General features: G+C 36.7%; 1 protein-coding gene across 3 annotated transcripts in view; it reads left to right on the top strand.

Moving 5' to 3' along the window:
• The window catches only part of scfd1 (sec1 family domain containing 1), a 163,998-nt gene that overhangs the window by 75,399 nt on the left and 70,129 nt on the right, over positions 1–18,470 (top strand). For all 3 annotated transcript variants that reach the window (XM_069916714.1, XM_069916716.1, XM_069916715.1), the window contains exons 13-18: positions 601–674; positions 4,741–4,822; positions 8,492–8,588; positions 8,923–8,993; positions 14,840–14,919; positions 15,555–15,617. In XM_069916714.1, the coding sequence (XP_069772815.1) occupies positions 601–674; positions 4,741–4,822; positions 8,492–8,588; positions 8,923–8,993; positions 14,840–14,919; positions 15,555–15,617 (467 nt within the window). The remainder of the gene's footprint in view (positions 1–600; positions 675–4,740; positions 4,823–8,491; positions 8,589–8,922; positions 8,994–14,839; positions 14,920–15,554; positions 15,618–18,470) is intronic.

Raw genomic sequence — 18,470 nt, forward strand, 5'->3', positions numbered from 1 at the left:
TAAGAAAAATTTGAACAGATACATGGATGGTAGAGGTATGGAGGCCTGTGGACTGGGTGCATGTCAGTGGGACTAGGCAGAAAAATAGTTTGGCACAGACTAGAATAGCCAAAGAGCCTGTTTCTGTGCTGTAATCTTCTATGATTCTGATGTCAGTGAATTGTTAAATTTAAGAAAAAAGACTAGGACAGCAAATTTGGAATTTGTGTTACCTTTAGAAAGTTAGCTGAAACTCTTGTATTTACTCTTTGATAAATTAGATTAAAACAGTAGCTTTCAAACATTTTGTTTATACCCAATACCACTTTAAGCCATCCCTTACTAATCTCAGAGCACCTATGGCATCGGGATGGCTTAAAGTGGTATGTGAGTGGAAAGAAAAAGGTTGAGAACCACTGCTATAACTCATTTCCTGAAGTCCAGGCAACATCCCAACAAATCTTCACTCTGAACTCTTTCTATCTTAAGGTGGTCTCTTTTTTGGATGTCACACATTTCTCTTACTGACCTTCTGCCTTTCTTAATGGTTCAAATTTGTGCTGGGCTGCTTTTGATACGACTCTGGATTTATGCTCTCCACATTTGTGACTTTTTCCATAGGGGCTGGAAGGGGAGGATGATGGTGCTATTAGCATGCTTTCCGATAATACTGCAAAACTTACATCAGCAGTAAGGTGGGTATCAACATTGACAAGTATTTTGCAGAGTAATATAAAAAGTAAACTTAAAAAATAGTATGGAATTTATTTATTACTAAATGTGATTAACTTAACACCAGTATTGTAATGTTAAACAAGAGTTCACCATGACCAAGAGTTGGCTAAAATATCTCTATTGATTTCATTTGCTCCAAAAGAAACAATGAAGATCATGATTTTTGTCAGATTGCAACATTTCCTGGAATTCTATGCCCCTCAGTTATTTGCATGGCCAATCTGTTGTTGCAACCCTGCCGTCTATATGGAACATATTTGTTATATTCCAAGAGAGACAAAGAAGGGATGAGGATCCAAATGGAGAGTTCTGTTCTGGCGAGAAAACAATCTATTATTTGATTTGGAATGATAACATTTCCAAACGTAATGTTATTTCATGCTGTGTCAAATTTATTCTTCTCTTTGGTATTGAATGTCAGCTTCTGAGCTGCTGTTCACGTTCTCTGAAGGTTTAAAATCAAAATGAAATTAATTTGGCCAGAACTATCCAGGAAATGCCAACACTTAGACAGTCAATGCTGGCATTTGCAATCCACAAATGTCAGTGGGTTTGGAATTGATTAATGTCTTAAAAGTGCTTGTTGAATTCAACTGGCAGTTTCTTGGCGGTGGATCAAATTTGAATTCCTGTTGAAATCCAGTGCTGAAGCACAGATCTGCTGAATTCCCCAGCCATCTTTCCTGTGAGCTTGCACTGTTTGTGAGTCCAATCATTTGAATGGAGAAGAATGGCTGTGACAGAGAAGATCAAATATAAAGTACTTTACATTTTTTAAATTTACGCTTCCATGTTTTTAATCTTTTGGAAGTTTTTTAGTAATGCTATACTTTTTTACTATTTTTGTAAATAATTTACTGTTTAGTTGTTTTTGGAATCTTCTGCATATCAGAAACAATTGACACCTCAGATAGCTTACAAAGTTGGGAGTACGACTTTGCCAGTTTTGTTTCAGCCATTTTTCCAGCATGATTCATTCTGGCCCACCTATATCTCTGTGGAAAACTCTGCCACGACGTAGATCCAGCCATTTTTTGGGCCAGACCACCTGTCAGAAAGTCCACAAGATCTACAAATATCATTACAAATATTTTACATTTGTCATTTTGCATTTTGTGGTTCCTCACCCTTGGCTGCAAGTTCAGGCCCAATATTAAATTCTGGAATAAATATCCAAACATGAGATCTATTATCCATAGCAAATAATGATTTTCTATAGAATAGAGTGCAATAAATGAGCTTCAGGATCAATGTTGTATTTTTGAATATTTCAGTTTTTCATAAATGTGAATGCCTCTTTCATCTCCCATTCCACTCAAAGCAGTGAAAAGATATTAAAACCTTTTTCAACATGGAAGAAATTGAAATTTGGAAATGCAAGATTATTTTCAAATCAATAAATGTTTAACATAAATACTTAAAACAGTAGAGCTGTTAAAAGGAGGTTTGGTCAATATTGTTTCAAAGTTATCTGATTCAAATCTCAAATGGAGGTAACCAGCAAAAATTAAGTTGCAACAAATTGTCAGAAGCCTAGTGCAAATGAGACTTCAATTGAGTGGTAAAACTGAGGCAGTGAATATCAAAGGGACATTTAAAATAAACAACTTAGTGACCAATGATGTTTTTATTCATGGAGTCCTTCCTTTTTACCTGCATGTATTTGGGAGATGCAGTGAATTTGTAAATGAAAATTGAACAAATTGCATAAAGCTGTGTACAGAGTAAACAAGTGCACATAGCAAATATTGTTGTTTAAAATTAGACACTCTGGTTTTAAGAATGATGGAGTTCACAGAATAAGCTTGAGATGTTAGCGTAATTAGATGCTAAAAAATGGAGGCACTGCTGTAACGGGCAGTGCTGCAGTTGGTGCAGATCCACGTGGGGAGCAGAGACCACAGGATCCAACTGCCAAGTTTGACCACTGTCAGCTCCTTACAAGCTGTATAGGAGCTGATGGTAGTTTTATTTAAAATCCTATGTCTGCAAGGTCTGGACCCAAGATGACGGCACCAATGATTGGCAGCATCCACAAGGGTTTGCAGTCTGCAGGAAACCGGATGACTGGCGCAGGGCACCAGAAAACGGGGAGACATCCCGTTTGAGAAGGAGAAGCCGAAGAGACGATCAATAGAGAGGTGACCACGGTGGCGGATCAGTCAGGGGTTCTGAGGCTGAAGGACTACTGTGGGCTACTGGTGACTCGAGGCAAGGAAACCACAGAGAATGCAGGCTACTGTATACTGCGGTCAAGGTACTCGCACCAGGCTGTGGGCTGCTGGAGACTGGCTGAAATGGTATTGGAACCAGGTTGTGAGAGAGTGCCAAGGGCGTTGAAGGGTTTGTAATGGTATCGGAGCTTCAAATCTGGATAGTTTGGACAGGACTCTGTGTGGCTGTGGGAGCGCTGGAGGCGAATCCACAGACACTTGGTGACTCTGGGGGAACTCTCTTTGCTTCTCTTTCTCTGACTAAGAGGCACTTCAGGCAATTTCTGATGATGGCGAATCTGTCTGCCTTATAGCAGACAAAAGCAATTTCGTGTAATATGACACTTTTTATTACATGACAATAAATTGAATCTTGAACTTTAATTTGGCTTTCATGTTTTCGATGTCTTTGTGTGCCTTTGCAGAGCAAAAAAAGAAAAAAATATATTTGTATACTTTTTGTACATAACATAAGTAGCATCTTGAAACTTGGCTTTAAACTGAAAGGGTAAAATTTAAAATGAGAGGAGAAAGCTTTAAGAGTCCTGAAGGGCAGCTCTATACACAAAGGGTAATGGGTTTCTAAAACGAGCTGCCAGAGTAAGTGGTGGAGAGTACAACTGTGATTTGTAAATGACATTTGTATAATTTAGAAGACATTTAGACAGGTACGTGTTTAGGTAAAGTTCAGAAGGATATTTGTCGAACACAGAGAAATTAAACTAGTTTGAGTAGATGGATTTGCCTGCCTGGTCAAGTTGAGCTGAAGGGCCTGTTTCTGTGCTGTAAAACTCGTGTATGACTGTTTTGTGCATATAATATAAAATATTAATGAACTCAAATCCATAACCTTGCTTTCATAATGAAGCAATTTGAGATCCTGAAGAATATTCCACATAATTTTGAGAATTGTAACTTGTTTTAGAAGCTATTATGAATTTTTTATTGCTGGAGCAGAATATAGATAAATTGATTTGTGAATATTTTAAGACAAAGAATCCAACAAGATTTGAAAATATTTGGGTGATGTAAATGAGTCAATGGAAACTCTCAAAGTTTAGGAGGAAGAGAGAGCCCAACATTCTTAGTGGGAGGTGCAGAGCAAAAATTAATGAATGCCACATGATCATCTGGAACGTTTGCAGATATTAAAAGCCATATCTGAACATAATCATTATTAAACCTCATTGTCCTATCAAACATTTCTTCAACAGTTTATCTCCACGAAAACACATTATCCATCGCTCCCCCAATCACTTAGTTTGAATCATGAATTCCGCTTGTCTTTCTACAAATGTTTCCAAAACTGCATTTTCAGCATCTGCATTTTTTTTGTCTCTCAGAACCATATCTGTGTTTGACCTTTGATTAACTTTTCAACATTGTACATTTCTGCACCCACTCATTCTGCAACCTCAACTACAGATGAACTTTGTGTTATAACTCACTGTATCTCTTTCCTTCCTAAATTGCATAATTTTGGATTTCAAACATGTTGAATAAAATGAATATCTATACCGTCCACCAATATGTAATTTTGAATTTGTTTCATTTGTTCCTAATGCTACTTCTCAAGGCTACATTTTCATTATAATTTTTTATGATTTTGCTAAGGCTACTGTAGTCGGCTTATTAAATCCATTGAAAAATAATAATTGGTGATTTTTTTTGCACATTTCCAAGAAAATCTACATTTTAAGCTCCTGGAAAGAGTTGAATAACTATTATTTGTAGATTTCTTCTATAAAAAGTTGTTATGAGTGGTAATGAAGCTAAATTTTATAATTCCTTAATGTACAAATTTTCCTTAAAGCTCTCTCCCCGAATTGCTGCAGAAAAAAAGACTAATTGATCTTCATACCAATGTGGCAACAGCTGTCTTAGAACATATTAAGGTATGATATGTATTGCAATGTATCATTCAAGTAGTTTTTCACATAATGTCATTTTTAATTCCATCTTTGCTTGAGGTATTGCATCACTGGTTACCATCTGAAACTAAATATTATAGAATTTTAATGTACCTAAATAACCTATTTTAATGGCTATGTGATATATTCATAGAGAAATATTTTTAAAATATTTTGTATTGTTAAATATAAATATGTCAAGCAGAAACTGCTGAAAGTAAATGTATGCAATATTGACTGCCAGAGTACTTTGGAACGTAGTCCTCAAAAACATTTTGATGGTTCCTTATTTAATGTTAAATATGTATGATTTTCATTTTTGGTTCTGTGTGATCATGACACATGATTATGTCTTCGACCTGAACTGGCATTTCAATTCAAAAGGCTGCAAATGACTGGGTGGGCTTGAATCCACTGGCTCATTAAATTGAGGTTGAAGCATCCACTTGGGTGAGAATACAGGGAGATTTGCGTGTCATCCCTTCTCACTCCCAAAAGAATATTTGATATAATTGATCAGCAGTTAAATGATATAAATGAAATGATTATTGCATATCTTGTAAGATCGTAAAAACACAAGATTTAGGAGCAAGAGGAGACCAAACATCCCTTGAGTCTGCATGGTTGCACCACCGATCTACAAGATCATGGCAGACTTTCCAGCATGAAACCCTATCCCCTAATTCTCTGATGCCCAGAAATTTATCAATCTCTGCTTTGGATGGACGCAATAAGCTTCATCTCAAGTAGAAATGGCTCACTACCCCCTGAACAAATAAAATTCTCCTCTTTGTTGTCCAAGTGAGGGAGACTATTTCTGGCAACTGGTATAAGCTTATTTTGCATTGCCTCTGAATAAAAGATTATTTTTTCTTATTTCCCCATCTTCTTTGTACTGAATAACTTTATTGCCTTTGATTCAAACTGTGCAAGTTTTCTTGGCTGTTGCCATGATTACCTTTAAGACAATGAGAAGGAAGTTCATAACTTTGTTTCAATCTATTTTTCTGACGAAATGCCATTTATCATTTCAGTGTCCCACTGATACAAGCAGTTGATATGAGCAAATACGGTAATTTTCTGACTGAACAACAGTGTAGTTCCTTTCAACTGATTAATGCAGCTGTAGTATTAAGAGTACAGAACAGTTCGCATTGTATTAGATCATTTGCCAAGATTTTTCTCAAAAGGAAACAGAAATAAATCAAGTTAGGTTCTTGACAGCAAATTTGACAGAAAGAGTTTGGAAATTCTTTTCAAAACCTGGGAAATACTGAATTTACATGTTCGAGTGTACTGAAAATAAAAGCTGCAGTGTGGAAATATTGAGCAAACATTTCCATTTTGGAAGAAATTCTGAAAATACTCAATGCAAAATTTATGCTTTCAAGATCCAACTTTGAAAACTTGTAGAGACGCACAGGAGACTACGGCTGCTTGAATTTGAAGCTAAATACAAACGGCTAGGAACTCAGCAGGTCAAGCAGCATGAGTGGGGGAAAAATAAAGTTTTGTGCCAATACCCTTCTTCAAGAATATGAATGTGGAGAAGAGATGGTGGTGTAAAGGGGACAGGGTCCCATGTAGGATAGGTAAACCAAGGAAGGGTGAAGCATGAGGGACAGAGGCAGAGCATTGGCAGAAGGGAATGGGAGACAAGAAAAATAAAGGATCAAGTCAAAGAGGTGTGGGTGGATGGAAAAAAAGGGGGGGTGCAAGGAGAAAGGGAGATGAGCACAAGAAGAGTGAGGGCACTTATAATTTGAAATTAGAACATCCTGTGTTTATATATTGGGCTGTAGACTGCCCAGCAATATATGAGGCATTGTTCCTCTAGTCTATGGTAGGCTTCAATCTGGCAGTGAAAAAGATGAAGGGTGACAGGTTGGTATGAGAATGGGAAGGGGAATTGAAATGGTGGTAGCTCAGGAAGGCCATTGCATACAGAGCATCGATGCTTTGAGAAATTGTCCCAAAGACTGCGTTTGGTCTCACCGATTATAGAAGAGACCACCACAGAAGCACCAAACAAATTTTATGAAGTTGGAGACAGTGTATGTGAATCTTTGCCTCACATGGATAGGCTGTTTTGGACTCTGGGTGGTGTTGAGGGGGGAGGTGTAAGTGTTGCATTTCCTACAATTGGAGGGAAAAATATACAGGGTCACTGCTTTACATTAGCTTTTCTTCTCTACATTCCCAGTCTTGATGAAGGACTTCAACTCAAATCATTCACCATTCTTTTTTCTCTCATTGATGCTGCTCGACCTGCTAATTTCTTCCAGCAGATTGTGTTCAATTTGAAAACTACTAGACTATGATGTAACTGGATTATCAAAGAAAATAGTGGACTATGATGAATCTCTAATTCTGTTTTGAAAAATTGTTAAGTTTCCTCTGGGTTGAGTAATTAAAAGAATTTAACTTGTGAAATTTTTATGTTTTGTGATGATCCCTTCCTAACTCAGAACACTGGAACGTGGATAGGTTTAGTTTAGTTTAAGCATAACACCTTGTACAGTGAGAAGGATTATTCTGCGAACTCTCTTACAGGTTAATTCTACCAGTCATACAGTCATATAAAGTAGAAGGTGCAGAGCACAATTACAGAGTGTAGAGTTACAATTAAACAAGAAATATCAATTAGTACCAAGCAAGGGCACTGTTGTGGGGGGTCATTCAGAGCCTGATGGCTGCAGGGAAGAAACTGCTTAAGCCTGTTGTTGGGTGATTTTGTATACCTGATGGGAGGAGGGTGAAAAGAGTGTGTCTGGAAAGCGTTGGGTCCTTCAGAGTGTTGGCTTCCTTTCCTGGACAGCAGGAGTCACAGATGAATCCATGGACAGAAGGCAAGCTAGAGTGATGTTCTGAATCGCAGATGCAGGCAGTTTCCATACCACACTGTGATGCATCCAGCATGCATGCTTTTGACAGTGCAGCTGTCCAAGCTGAACTTCCTTGGTCTTCTAACAAAGTAAAGGCCTTGTGCTTTCTTGACTATTGCATCAACATGGTTTGAGATACTGGTCAGATCATTTGAGATATTGTTCTCAAGAACTTGAAGTTATCTACGGTTTACACTTCAGTGCCCTTGATGCAGACAGGGGTATGGACTCTGCTCCCTCTCCTGAAGTCAGTGATCATCTCTTTCATTTCATTGATGTGAAAATTGCCTTGGCATCTTGTCACTCATCTTTCAATCTCCTTCATCGTTGGAATATTGATTCTGGATGTAATGTATTTTATGTTCTGAACAGACTCAGAATGATATTGAGAAATATTTTACTTCAGGCAGCATGTATAATTTTCAATATCTTTTGAGGTTAACATTTTTGGATAGAGTAAAAACAGCAATGCTGAATTCATTGATTCTTTGAACTTTTTGATGGAAGCTCTATTTTTCTTCCAATTTCCTCATCTGTCTTTTATTCTTTTGTTTATTTTTCCATTACCCAACCATTTAATCAGTTGCATCTGCTGTATTAGATTTCTTTTGAAAAATGTAGTTATCTGCTTCTTGTTATTGGCATCATTTTCATCCATAATGTTGCTCATTTTTAAGTGAAAGTTTATCTGATATATAATTATTCTGACAAAACTACCAAATATGCCCTGTCAAAATTCTAAAGGTACAAATGATTTTATTCCTGTTAGACTCGAAAGCTGGACGTCTATTTTGAATATGAGGAAAAATTGATGAGCAAGTCCGCACTGGATAAATCCCTCCTGGATATGATCTCTGATCCTGACGGTAACTACTCCATTGAGAATTAAAGGCTGATTATCAAATCATGCATAGCTTTGGACAAAGTGTACAAGATATGCACATCAAAGTGCTGCCACATCTTATTGCAAAGTGCCATATATTGTTTTTGTTGATTTTTAACTTAAAATACATATTTATTTAGAAATTAATAACACTGTCTACATCCTATCATTGAGTAAATAAAGCTGAGAAATAAATTTGTCTTAACTTTTGAATCTTCATACTTATTATTTTAATAATAAGTTCTCATTCAAAGTATGTGAAATAGCAATTTATTTGTTCTCATTGTTCTGAAAAGTATTTTGCTTTCATTTTGTAGGAGGTACCCCTGAAGATAAAATGAGATTGTTTATCATTTATTACATCACTTCACCACAACCACCTTCAGAGGCAAGTTGTAACTTCTTGTTCAGTGACTAAAATTATTTTCCACTTTCATTTTGAAGAGTTTCTTAAAAGCTGGCAAATAATTTAGGTACTCCCATCTAATATTAAAATACAGCTTTTCTGTGTTCTTAGGCAAGTCATTCATGAAAAATTTGTTGCATTTTCACATTTAATAAATTATTTATGAAATGTAATTCCTATTGCCATGTAGGGTAACCTCCGTGTCCGATCTCCATTCCACATCACTAAATTAGTTCCACTTTTTAAACTGATTTTGGTGGTGTTGATTGAGAGTTGAATTTTAAGAACATCATCATTCTTCAAATATTGCGATGAGGTATTCATATCCATCAGAACAGAAAAGCAGGATTTTCTATTAATGCCTCATCAGAAAGACAACAGTGCAATGAAACATCAACTTAAACTGTGTGCTGAAGCCCTGGAGGAGGACTTAGTCTACAATATTCCCATTCAGAGGAGGCTGCTATTGTTGAGTGAAGCATAAGGTGATTCAACAGATATAAATAAAATGCCTATATTTATCCATACTTCTGAACCACTTCATTTGAAAATTGGAATCCAAGACCCAATGAGCGAGTTTAAAGATTTTCACCAACATAAGGGTGATTTTTCTATCCTTCTGATTCCATGATATGGTCATAATTCTGCACAAAACTTTTATTTGTTTATCTCTGTCAGATTGAAGAATAAATAAATTCAGGTCTAATTTGTTTGAATTTATATGGAAATAGTACCTATTTGTGTTATGTACCATTGGTTTAGCTAAGCTTTCAACAGAAACTGAGGAAGGTAGAAAGCGATTTTCTTTAACCATGGTGGTCTCAAATTAAGGGGAAAAAAATGCCCTTACACGTGCTAGCAAGTGGTTGTGGTATTTTGATATCATTGAAATATCTTAAAGTTAATGCAGTTCCTTCTATCAGTTTCATTTGTGCCAGATTGAACAAAAATTCCCATCTTAATACACTTATTTTTAAAATTTAGTAATATTTTTATTGAATTTTAAAAGAGTAAATAAAGCATATACAAAAATGTTTTAGAGTATACAACATAGATGTCAAAAATTAAAGAATGCAACAAAATTGTCAGACTTATAGAGCACATCCAAGTTGTAAAAGCACATCTTGTAATTTTATCCCAAGAAGCCCCTCACCTCTTTAGCCCCATCTATAAACTGGAATTCTATATTTAAAAGTGTGTTTTGTTCCTAGAGTAATAAAGTTGATGGAGGTCAGGTTTTATATTTAGAGAAGAGAAGAAAAAAAGGGAAAAGACAAAAAAAATGAATTTAAAAAAATCCTTAGTTTAACTAAGGTTCTGAAAATAATTCAGGATGGGTCCCCACACCATTTGAAACTTTTGGTTGGTATTACTGAATAGCGAATCTTTTCTAGATTTAAACAGGACGTAATATCTCTTGGCCACTGAGCATGGGTAGGTGGGGCAGCATCCCTCCATCTTATTCATACCGCACATCTGGCCAAAAGAGAGGCGAAGGATAGAGTGCAACATTTGACTGGAGTTGAATGAGCGTCCCCTTCTCCATATGGTACCAAAGAGAGCAACCAAAGGGTTGGGTTCTAGATTTAAATTGAGGATTAGGGAAACATCCATCCAGTATTTTTCGAGACTAGGAACGTCTGAATAAGGGAAACCTCACCTCTCCTACATCTGTCACAGCAGGAATCCACATTTGAGTAAATACAAGATAATTTGACTTTGGACATATGAGCATAGCCATTCATACAAGCCAGGGGAACAAAGGAGGCAACCAACCCTCCAAATTCGGTCAAAACAGAAGGGAAAATTTGGGCAAAGCCAGGGAGACAGCTTTGCTCGATCTCAACTTTCCCCTTTCCCTCACAGCCTCAGCCTTACTTGTCGTGCCATCCTGTCCTGCGGTCCTTTGGCTAAGTGGGCTTTATTCTTTAGTGCATGCGCGAGTGCCATCTATCACATGCGCGATGAGTTTGAGTACTGGGTCCGACAGACACATGCATGGTGGGCCTGCAGACGAAATGTTTAACGCAGCTGTGTAGTTGTGGCAGCATCCACAGTGTTTCATTTGACGTGACCCTCCTGCAGAACCTCATCGAGGCAGAGTCCACGAGCTGGCTGACCATCCCCTTGACATGACCACTTGTACCTTCCTGCTCAGTCTGGGGCCCCCACTTAACAAGATCTACATGACTGAGCTCATTAAGACATGCCTGTACAGCATGGTGGTCCTGCAGGCCACAACAGGCGGGCTGGGGACAGCAGAGTAGCAGGTTGGGGACGCTGTATATCAGGAGAACTTGCCTGCTCTCCAGTTCCTGCTGAGCGACATCCTCCTCCGAGAGCCAAGCCCAGCTGGGCTTCAGGCCATCTTCAAGCTTGCCAAGAGTTGGGTCATCTCCCTTAAGGAGTGGGAGCAGACCATAGATTGAAGCTGAGATCATGCCATCTTTTACCTAGATCGAGGACATGTAAATGTCATTTTATATTGCTGTTTCCTATGCAGCCTGATGTATTAGTGAACAAACAAATTGAAGCCACCTGTTTTCAAGAATGATCATGGCTGATTAAGTTGGACCTTGATGATGAGCAGATTGCAGTTACTGATTACTTGAGATGTTTGCAATATGTTTACTTGTTGAGAAAGTGACACAATCTCTCCCCTAAATTTGACCAGAAATAATAATTTATTAAGATAGCATCTCAAAACATTGTTGCAGATTAAAAGTGCTTTGTTATTTTGCATTGTAAAGGCTTTTCTTAATTAAAAGTTCAAATTCTTGATGAAATCAATATTTTAAATCTCTTTTGAAAACAATTTCTCACCTATCTTACCTGTGGAATGCAGATCTTAATTTTGCATCAAACAATTGCCAGTTCTTAATAAAAGTTTCATTGGATAAACGTAAAGCTGCAACTTTGTTCTCAAAATACTTCAATGTTCTATTTAGCATTCTTTTAAAATATCTTAAACTTCAGAACAATTATTTATCTTCATTGCTTTCAATACATGCTGGAGGTGGGAGTGCTTCAGATATTTCCTTTAGCATTATAATTTTCTGTAATATAATTTAAAAGATTTGTAAGTATGTTACTGTTTTGGTATGCCAAGTGAAATAAAGATACCATCACAAAATTGTCAAATTTTGGGATAAAAAATATTTTGCACAAATTTCCTTTTATAGATGTGTATGTGTATTCATGCCTTCTATCTTCCACTCTGCTAACTAATGGACCAGAGTTTTGCTGGTACTTGCTGGTAGCTTCATGTGGAGCCATCAGCATTTCTCAGCACAAATGTTGGTTAGTTTCAGGACTCTTGCTCAAGACACATGAAGGAGATTGCAGATGTTGGAACTTGGAGCCACAATCTTCACGAGAAACTCAGCTGGTTGAGCAGCATCAGTGAGAGAAAAAGAATTGATGATGTTTTGGGCCAGTCTTTATTAAGTCTAGTACTGCAAGGGAGAAATAGCTGGTATAATATGAACAAGGTGAGAGGGGATGGACAGAGAACAGTGGAGGGGTGGGGAAATGATAGAGGCAGGTACCAAGGAAAGGGGCAAATGAAAGGGGATCAGATGATAGATGACTCGTCCAGAATCATGGGTATATACAAAGGTTGTCAATGGTGGGATCTGATAATAAAGAATGTTAATAATGGTATGATGAGAGCTGTGTGTGGTCAGTTGACATCTTTCTGAATGTTTTACTTTACAGATCCATATTGTATTTGGGTCTGCAAGTTGTAGCATTGGTTCTATTAACAGCCAGTTTATAATGCTAATATAACAATAATTTTGTCTTAACTGAGGATATAGAACTTCCTAATACTTGCTTCTTTCCGTTTTCTTATACCATTGTTAGAATTTCTTCCAAATGTAACATGATTCAGCATGAATGTGATAGATACTGTAACTACAATATCAACTTATTGACAACTGATTACCAAAGTAAAATCAAATCTGTGAAATTGTCTTAAATCAGATTTGCAGATGAAAGAAATGGGAATTCCAGCTGGATAGTACTTCTCATGGTTAAGATTCTGACAAAAGTATCCTGGTAGAAAATGTAGTGTTCTTGACTTTGCTGCTGATGTCATAATTTCATCAGTCATTAATGCATTCAAGTCATTTAACTGACTGTGTTTTAATAGGAATATGTCTTCTTAAATATATAAGCAGGTGTTTTTATTTGAAAACTATGCATTTGTGCAAGGTTTTTCATTCATGGCATCATCCTTTTATTTAATGCTAAGAACCTGCTTCTTCTCACCAGAAAATGCAGTTATTATGATTTAACCTATTGTTTATGAACGCAATTAGCTGTTTGTTTGGAAAACAAACTTGCAGATTGCAAGCTCAATTGAAAATAGTTTCCAGAATGAAAGCCAGATGAAAGAAGATGTGTATGGTGCAGCCACACACAAAAATCTGGAATTTTCTATTTTACCAAGCCACTTGCCTGCCCAATGTATCTATTTTATTTTGAAAAATCCCAAACTTAATGCTAGGTCTATGGGATCATCAAGTAAAAACGATACTGTGGTTCATCGGGTTTAACCTTATGGAAAGCCATTTTATTTTGTTTTTACATCTCACCACTAGGGGGAGGTGATAACAATAGAATCACATATCTAAAAGATCTCCTTCCAGTAAGGATCATTTCTCTTTTTCCCCTTGATGTTTTCATTGCTTTGGTAACCAACCAGTGGGCAACTTTATTACATTTACAACCTGAAAGTTGCAAGATATAGAAAATAACTCTGTTTTAGCCATCTTTAGCATTCACCACAAATGATTGGAATGCTTGTGACAGATTGAAGATTTTGATGCTAGTTTTCTTCAGGAACCTTTCTCACTGTCAGCAGAGTTTGGCAAGCAGATTGTGTTTACATAAGAAGCAAATAGACTTCATTTATTCCATCTGGACTCTTCATGACCATATATTTCAAACTCCTTTCTTCCATAGAAGTAGATCCTGGCACATATAAACTTTCCTTATAGCTACAATTTTCTAGTCCTGGCAAAATATATTCATATATCTCTGCATTCTATCCAATGCAACCACATCTTTCCTGTAATAAGGTGGTCAAAATAGTTTATAGTGCTTCATTGTTTCATAGAGTCCAAACGTAAGATTTATGGAATGGCAATTAGAGAAAGATATTCTTTGTGCAGAGAAACTTAAAACAAAAATATTATTCTTATTCAAACTTAGATAGAATCTGTGCTCAGGTTCCAAGTGCATATAACGTCTGCCCACTGTTTCATGGTCGGTACACGACTGAACAAAAATGCTTCAAGATGTTATCTTTGTGTTAGTGAAATACCATAATATTTGTTTAATTGTTGTTAGATTTTGAATTATTAATTTAATAGTTTAAAAATTGATGTCATATTCCCTTTGCTTCTAAATACAGTACAGGTATTTGCAAGTCAATTTGAGTGGCTGCGTCTTGCTAAGTGCAGTTTTTGAAGGTCTCGAGCAGATGTTCTTATGTAAAAGCTCAGTCATTGAAATGTCATGTGACTCCTCCGTAGAGTGAGGAAGGACCTGTACTTGGCAATGGTGGAAATCCTGCCAAAGTCTATTGTAGCCTCCTGACCCACAAAGTTTGAAGGGAAATTGACCTTAATTGTCTGGGGTTCTTCATTGTATTCTTTATAATAATGCCTTTGTTTGGAATATTGCCGGGAAGTTTCAAAATTATTTCTTCCAATTTCCCTTCTCTTTTCAGGATGCTCACAAAATGTATTTGTAAAGTAAATCTGCGATGAATTGGAGTTCATTGTTCTTTGTCTCTTCAGTAATATTATTTATACCAGCAGGTTGACCTAGAGCAATATAAAAAAGTGCTTACTGACGCTGGGTGCAATTTGGCTCCATTAAATTACATCAAAAAATGGAAGTAAGTAAGATCAGCATTGACAATACTTTTATTATCAAGAGAACAAAAAATGTATTGGTAACACATGAAAGAAAACTACTGAAGAAAAATATTAAAAGTGAATGTGTTATAGTTTTAAACATATTCAATCAGTTGATTATCAAATAATTATGTCTGATTAATTATATTAGAATCGAAAACCAGATGAGAACTGAAAAGCTGAATATCAGACTTGAACCATTGGAGAATAAAGCACCAAATGAGTTCAAAGTTTCAAAAATATATTGTAATATTAATTACTCCAGCAAAGAGCAAACTTTAAAAAAACCTCAAAGGCTCATTTCTATGATTGGCAAAGCTGAAAAGAAAAACTTTTGGAAACACATTTTCTATTTAAATACAAAAGAAAAGCAATTTTTTATCTGGCACACTGTAAAATAATCCAATTGATGTGAAGTACAATTGGTTAAAGTTTGAGGCTTGTCTCTCATTAATTCATGTAACTAATGTAATTATCCAGCTTGTTCATAGATAAATCATTATAACAGTATTTGCCTTCTCAAACTACATTTGATTAATTTACAACTACCGGAAATTAGAGGAAAAATATTCTTTATGAGCTTAGATTCACTTCAATTACTTATCTTCATTTACAGAGCATTTACCAAAATGGCATCAACTCCTACTAACTTCGGAGGCAGTGGGCCAAAACCAATAAGGTACGTGCCATAACTACATAACAATTCTGCTGCAATTCTAGTCAATCACAGAGAGAAGTGTTTAAAATATTTTACTCAGGAAATATTGAGCTGATCAGTTTTCAGCTGCTGAAAATCTTAAATAAAAGCAGAAAATGCTGGAGATGGTCAGCAATAACCCCTTGACCTGAAGCATTCATCTGTTTTTGCTCCATTGATGTTGCCTGACTTTTGGGTACCTCCAGTATATTCTGTTTAAACTGTAATTTGATAATATATCTGTTCAAAATAAATGAACTATCCTCCTTACTGCATGGAGCAAATTAAAGAACAGAAATTGCTATTTGTTTTTTAATCTGTTCATTAGTTTGTTTCTCCATGTCTTATTCCATTCTTTATTACCCTTTTTTAAGACATTCAGCATGGTAACAGTTCATTTCAGCCCACAAGCTCATGCCATCCAATTACACCCAATTAACCTACAACCCCTGGCACATTTTGTATGCTGAGAGGAAATTCACGCCGACACAGGGAGAATGTGCAAACTCCTTACAGACAGCACGGGTTTTGAGCCCTGGTCCTGATTGCTGGTGCTTTAATGCCATTGCGCTAACTTCTATGTGAACTGTGCCACCCCTGAAGAATAATTCCTGTAAAATAATTCTACAACTGTGTAAGATTGGGGATTCTACACACAAAGTACCATCCTGTAAGTGTTTTCAGAACCCCTCCTTTGATTCAAAACATTAAAAATATTTTTTGTTACACGCAGGGTAGGGTGCATGGAACAAGTTGTCAGAGAAGGTAGTTGAGGCAGGTACTACTGAAATATTGATGCATGGATTTAAAGGGATATGGGCCAAATGCAGGCAAATGGGACTAATGCAAGTGCTGTTTCTTGGTCGGTGTGGGCAAGTTGGGCTGAAGGGTCCTTTTTCTATAGACGAATGGAAACCTCAAAATCAAGCTGATGGAACTTTTCAAGATAATGACCACGGTATCATGAAGAGCGTGTACACCTTGCTGTGCAAAACAAATACAACTTTTTCTTTCTCCACGATTATCATTGTCACTCTTCGGAACACTTTAATTAAAGTACACAACATTTAATATGTTTCTTGTATATCTTGGGGATAAGGGGATGCCTAAAACTGCATACAAAGCTCCAGACAGGCTCTCGATTTAAAAAAAAATTGCACAGATTAAAATTTAGTGCCTAGTTTGTTTTCTTTCTGCTTTTAACAAAATTATAATCCTAACATAGCACATCAGTTTGCTATTTTGCCACACCTTAATGCAATCTTCATTTTTAGTACCAAGTGAAACTAATACCCAAGTAGATATAAAAAAAAGTTAGTTGCATTTTCTGTCTTTTGAAGAATGGTTTTTTTGACTTTGAAATGAAGCAATGGGATTGAAATCATTAAATAAATTTGCCTTCTGTCTATTTTGATTGTTGCAGATATATTTCCTAAGTCTTGATTATGACTGTAAGAAGCCAAGTTGGAGCAAAGAGTTATCTAATTTTACAAAAACAGAAAAACAACAAAAATTCAAGTTGAACAACTCTGTAGCATAATTAGATTAAAAAAAACATTTTCTAACAGGCAATGCACAACTTATACACTTCAAGAAGTCACTTTGGGGAAGGTTGTTCATAGTTCTCCTATTTTTAGACATGTAAAGGAGCCAATTAAATAATGTGAACCTAATTGAAGTTTATGTGAACCTAATTGAAGTTTTCTTTGCATTATGCATCCAGTCTTGCAACAACAAGAAAACTGCAACCTTACATGTGCAATCTACTGAAAATGTGTATGCTAGGGAACAATTGGATTTGTATAGTATATTTTACCCATGCTGTAATATACTGTTGCTTAGTCTATTATGTTCTGTAGCTACTTAAGAATTTTGAGCAGATAGAAATACAAATACAGTACAACTCCAATTATCCGAATGGTTGGGACTGGGCCTATTTTGGATAAACAATATTTTCGGATAACTGGTCATTTTTTAAAAACCGCCCAGTAGCAACAGCAAATCACATGCAACAGTGTTTAAACAACAACAAACAACAAGGGAAGGCATTTTAAGCATGAAATAATGTTTTTCTCACAGGAAAAAAAACAACCTGAACAAAATAAGATAAATGCAACACCAAAAACTCGAAATTATACTTGGAGGTTTTTCCAGAATTCCAAATTTTTTTTCAACTTGTGTCGTCAATTTGGGAGGAGTCATGTGATGGAGTAGTGGCCAGTAGGGTAAAACCAGCCCTCTCCAGAAAAGAAGAAAAAAAAGTCAAGAAAAGACGAAGTTCAATAAATATAAAATATAAGAAATAAAAGATAAAGTTGCAGAGAAGAGAAAGAAGATGGCACTGAAGAAGGAAAAAGTAAAATCAACAGGAAAAAAAGAAGAAAAGACACCGGAAAAGAAAGGAGAAGGCCTTACCTGCCATGGTGGCGAAGAGTGGCCGATCTCCGAGGTTGGTGCCGGCCCTGCGGAGTCGCGACCTCCCCGATCGATGGACTGCAAAAACGTCTCTCTGAGCCAAACAGAAGTTCACAACTTCCGCAATCTAAGGTAAAGGAAAACACCGATGGGAAGGGGGCTCAGCCGAGGAGCAAGCAACCATGGCGCGACCAGCTGAGGGACACCCGACACCAGGGATCTCAGGTGGAAGATGAGGAAACTGGCAGGAGAGGGAATGAAGTACCAAGTCAGAAAGAAAGTGGACGGAGTGAACGGCAAGAGGAGCAACAGCAGGAGGCTCGACAGATGAGCAGCTCAGAAGGAGAGGACGAACAGCAAGAGGCCAAGCAAGAAGAGACCCGACAAAGTGAGACACACAACTCATCAGAAAAATCAGAA

This window comes from Narcine bancroftii, chromosome 2 (assembly GCF_036971445.1).
Source record: "Narcine bancroftii isolate sNarBan1 chromosome 2, sNarBan1.hap1, whole genome shotgun sequence".
Classification (NCBI taxonomy): Eukaryota; Metazoa; Chordata; class Chondrichthyes; order Torpediniformes; family Narcinidae; genus Narcine; species Narcine bancroftii.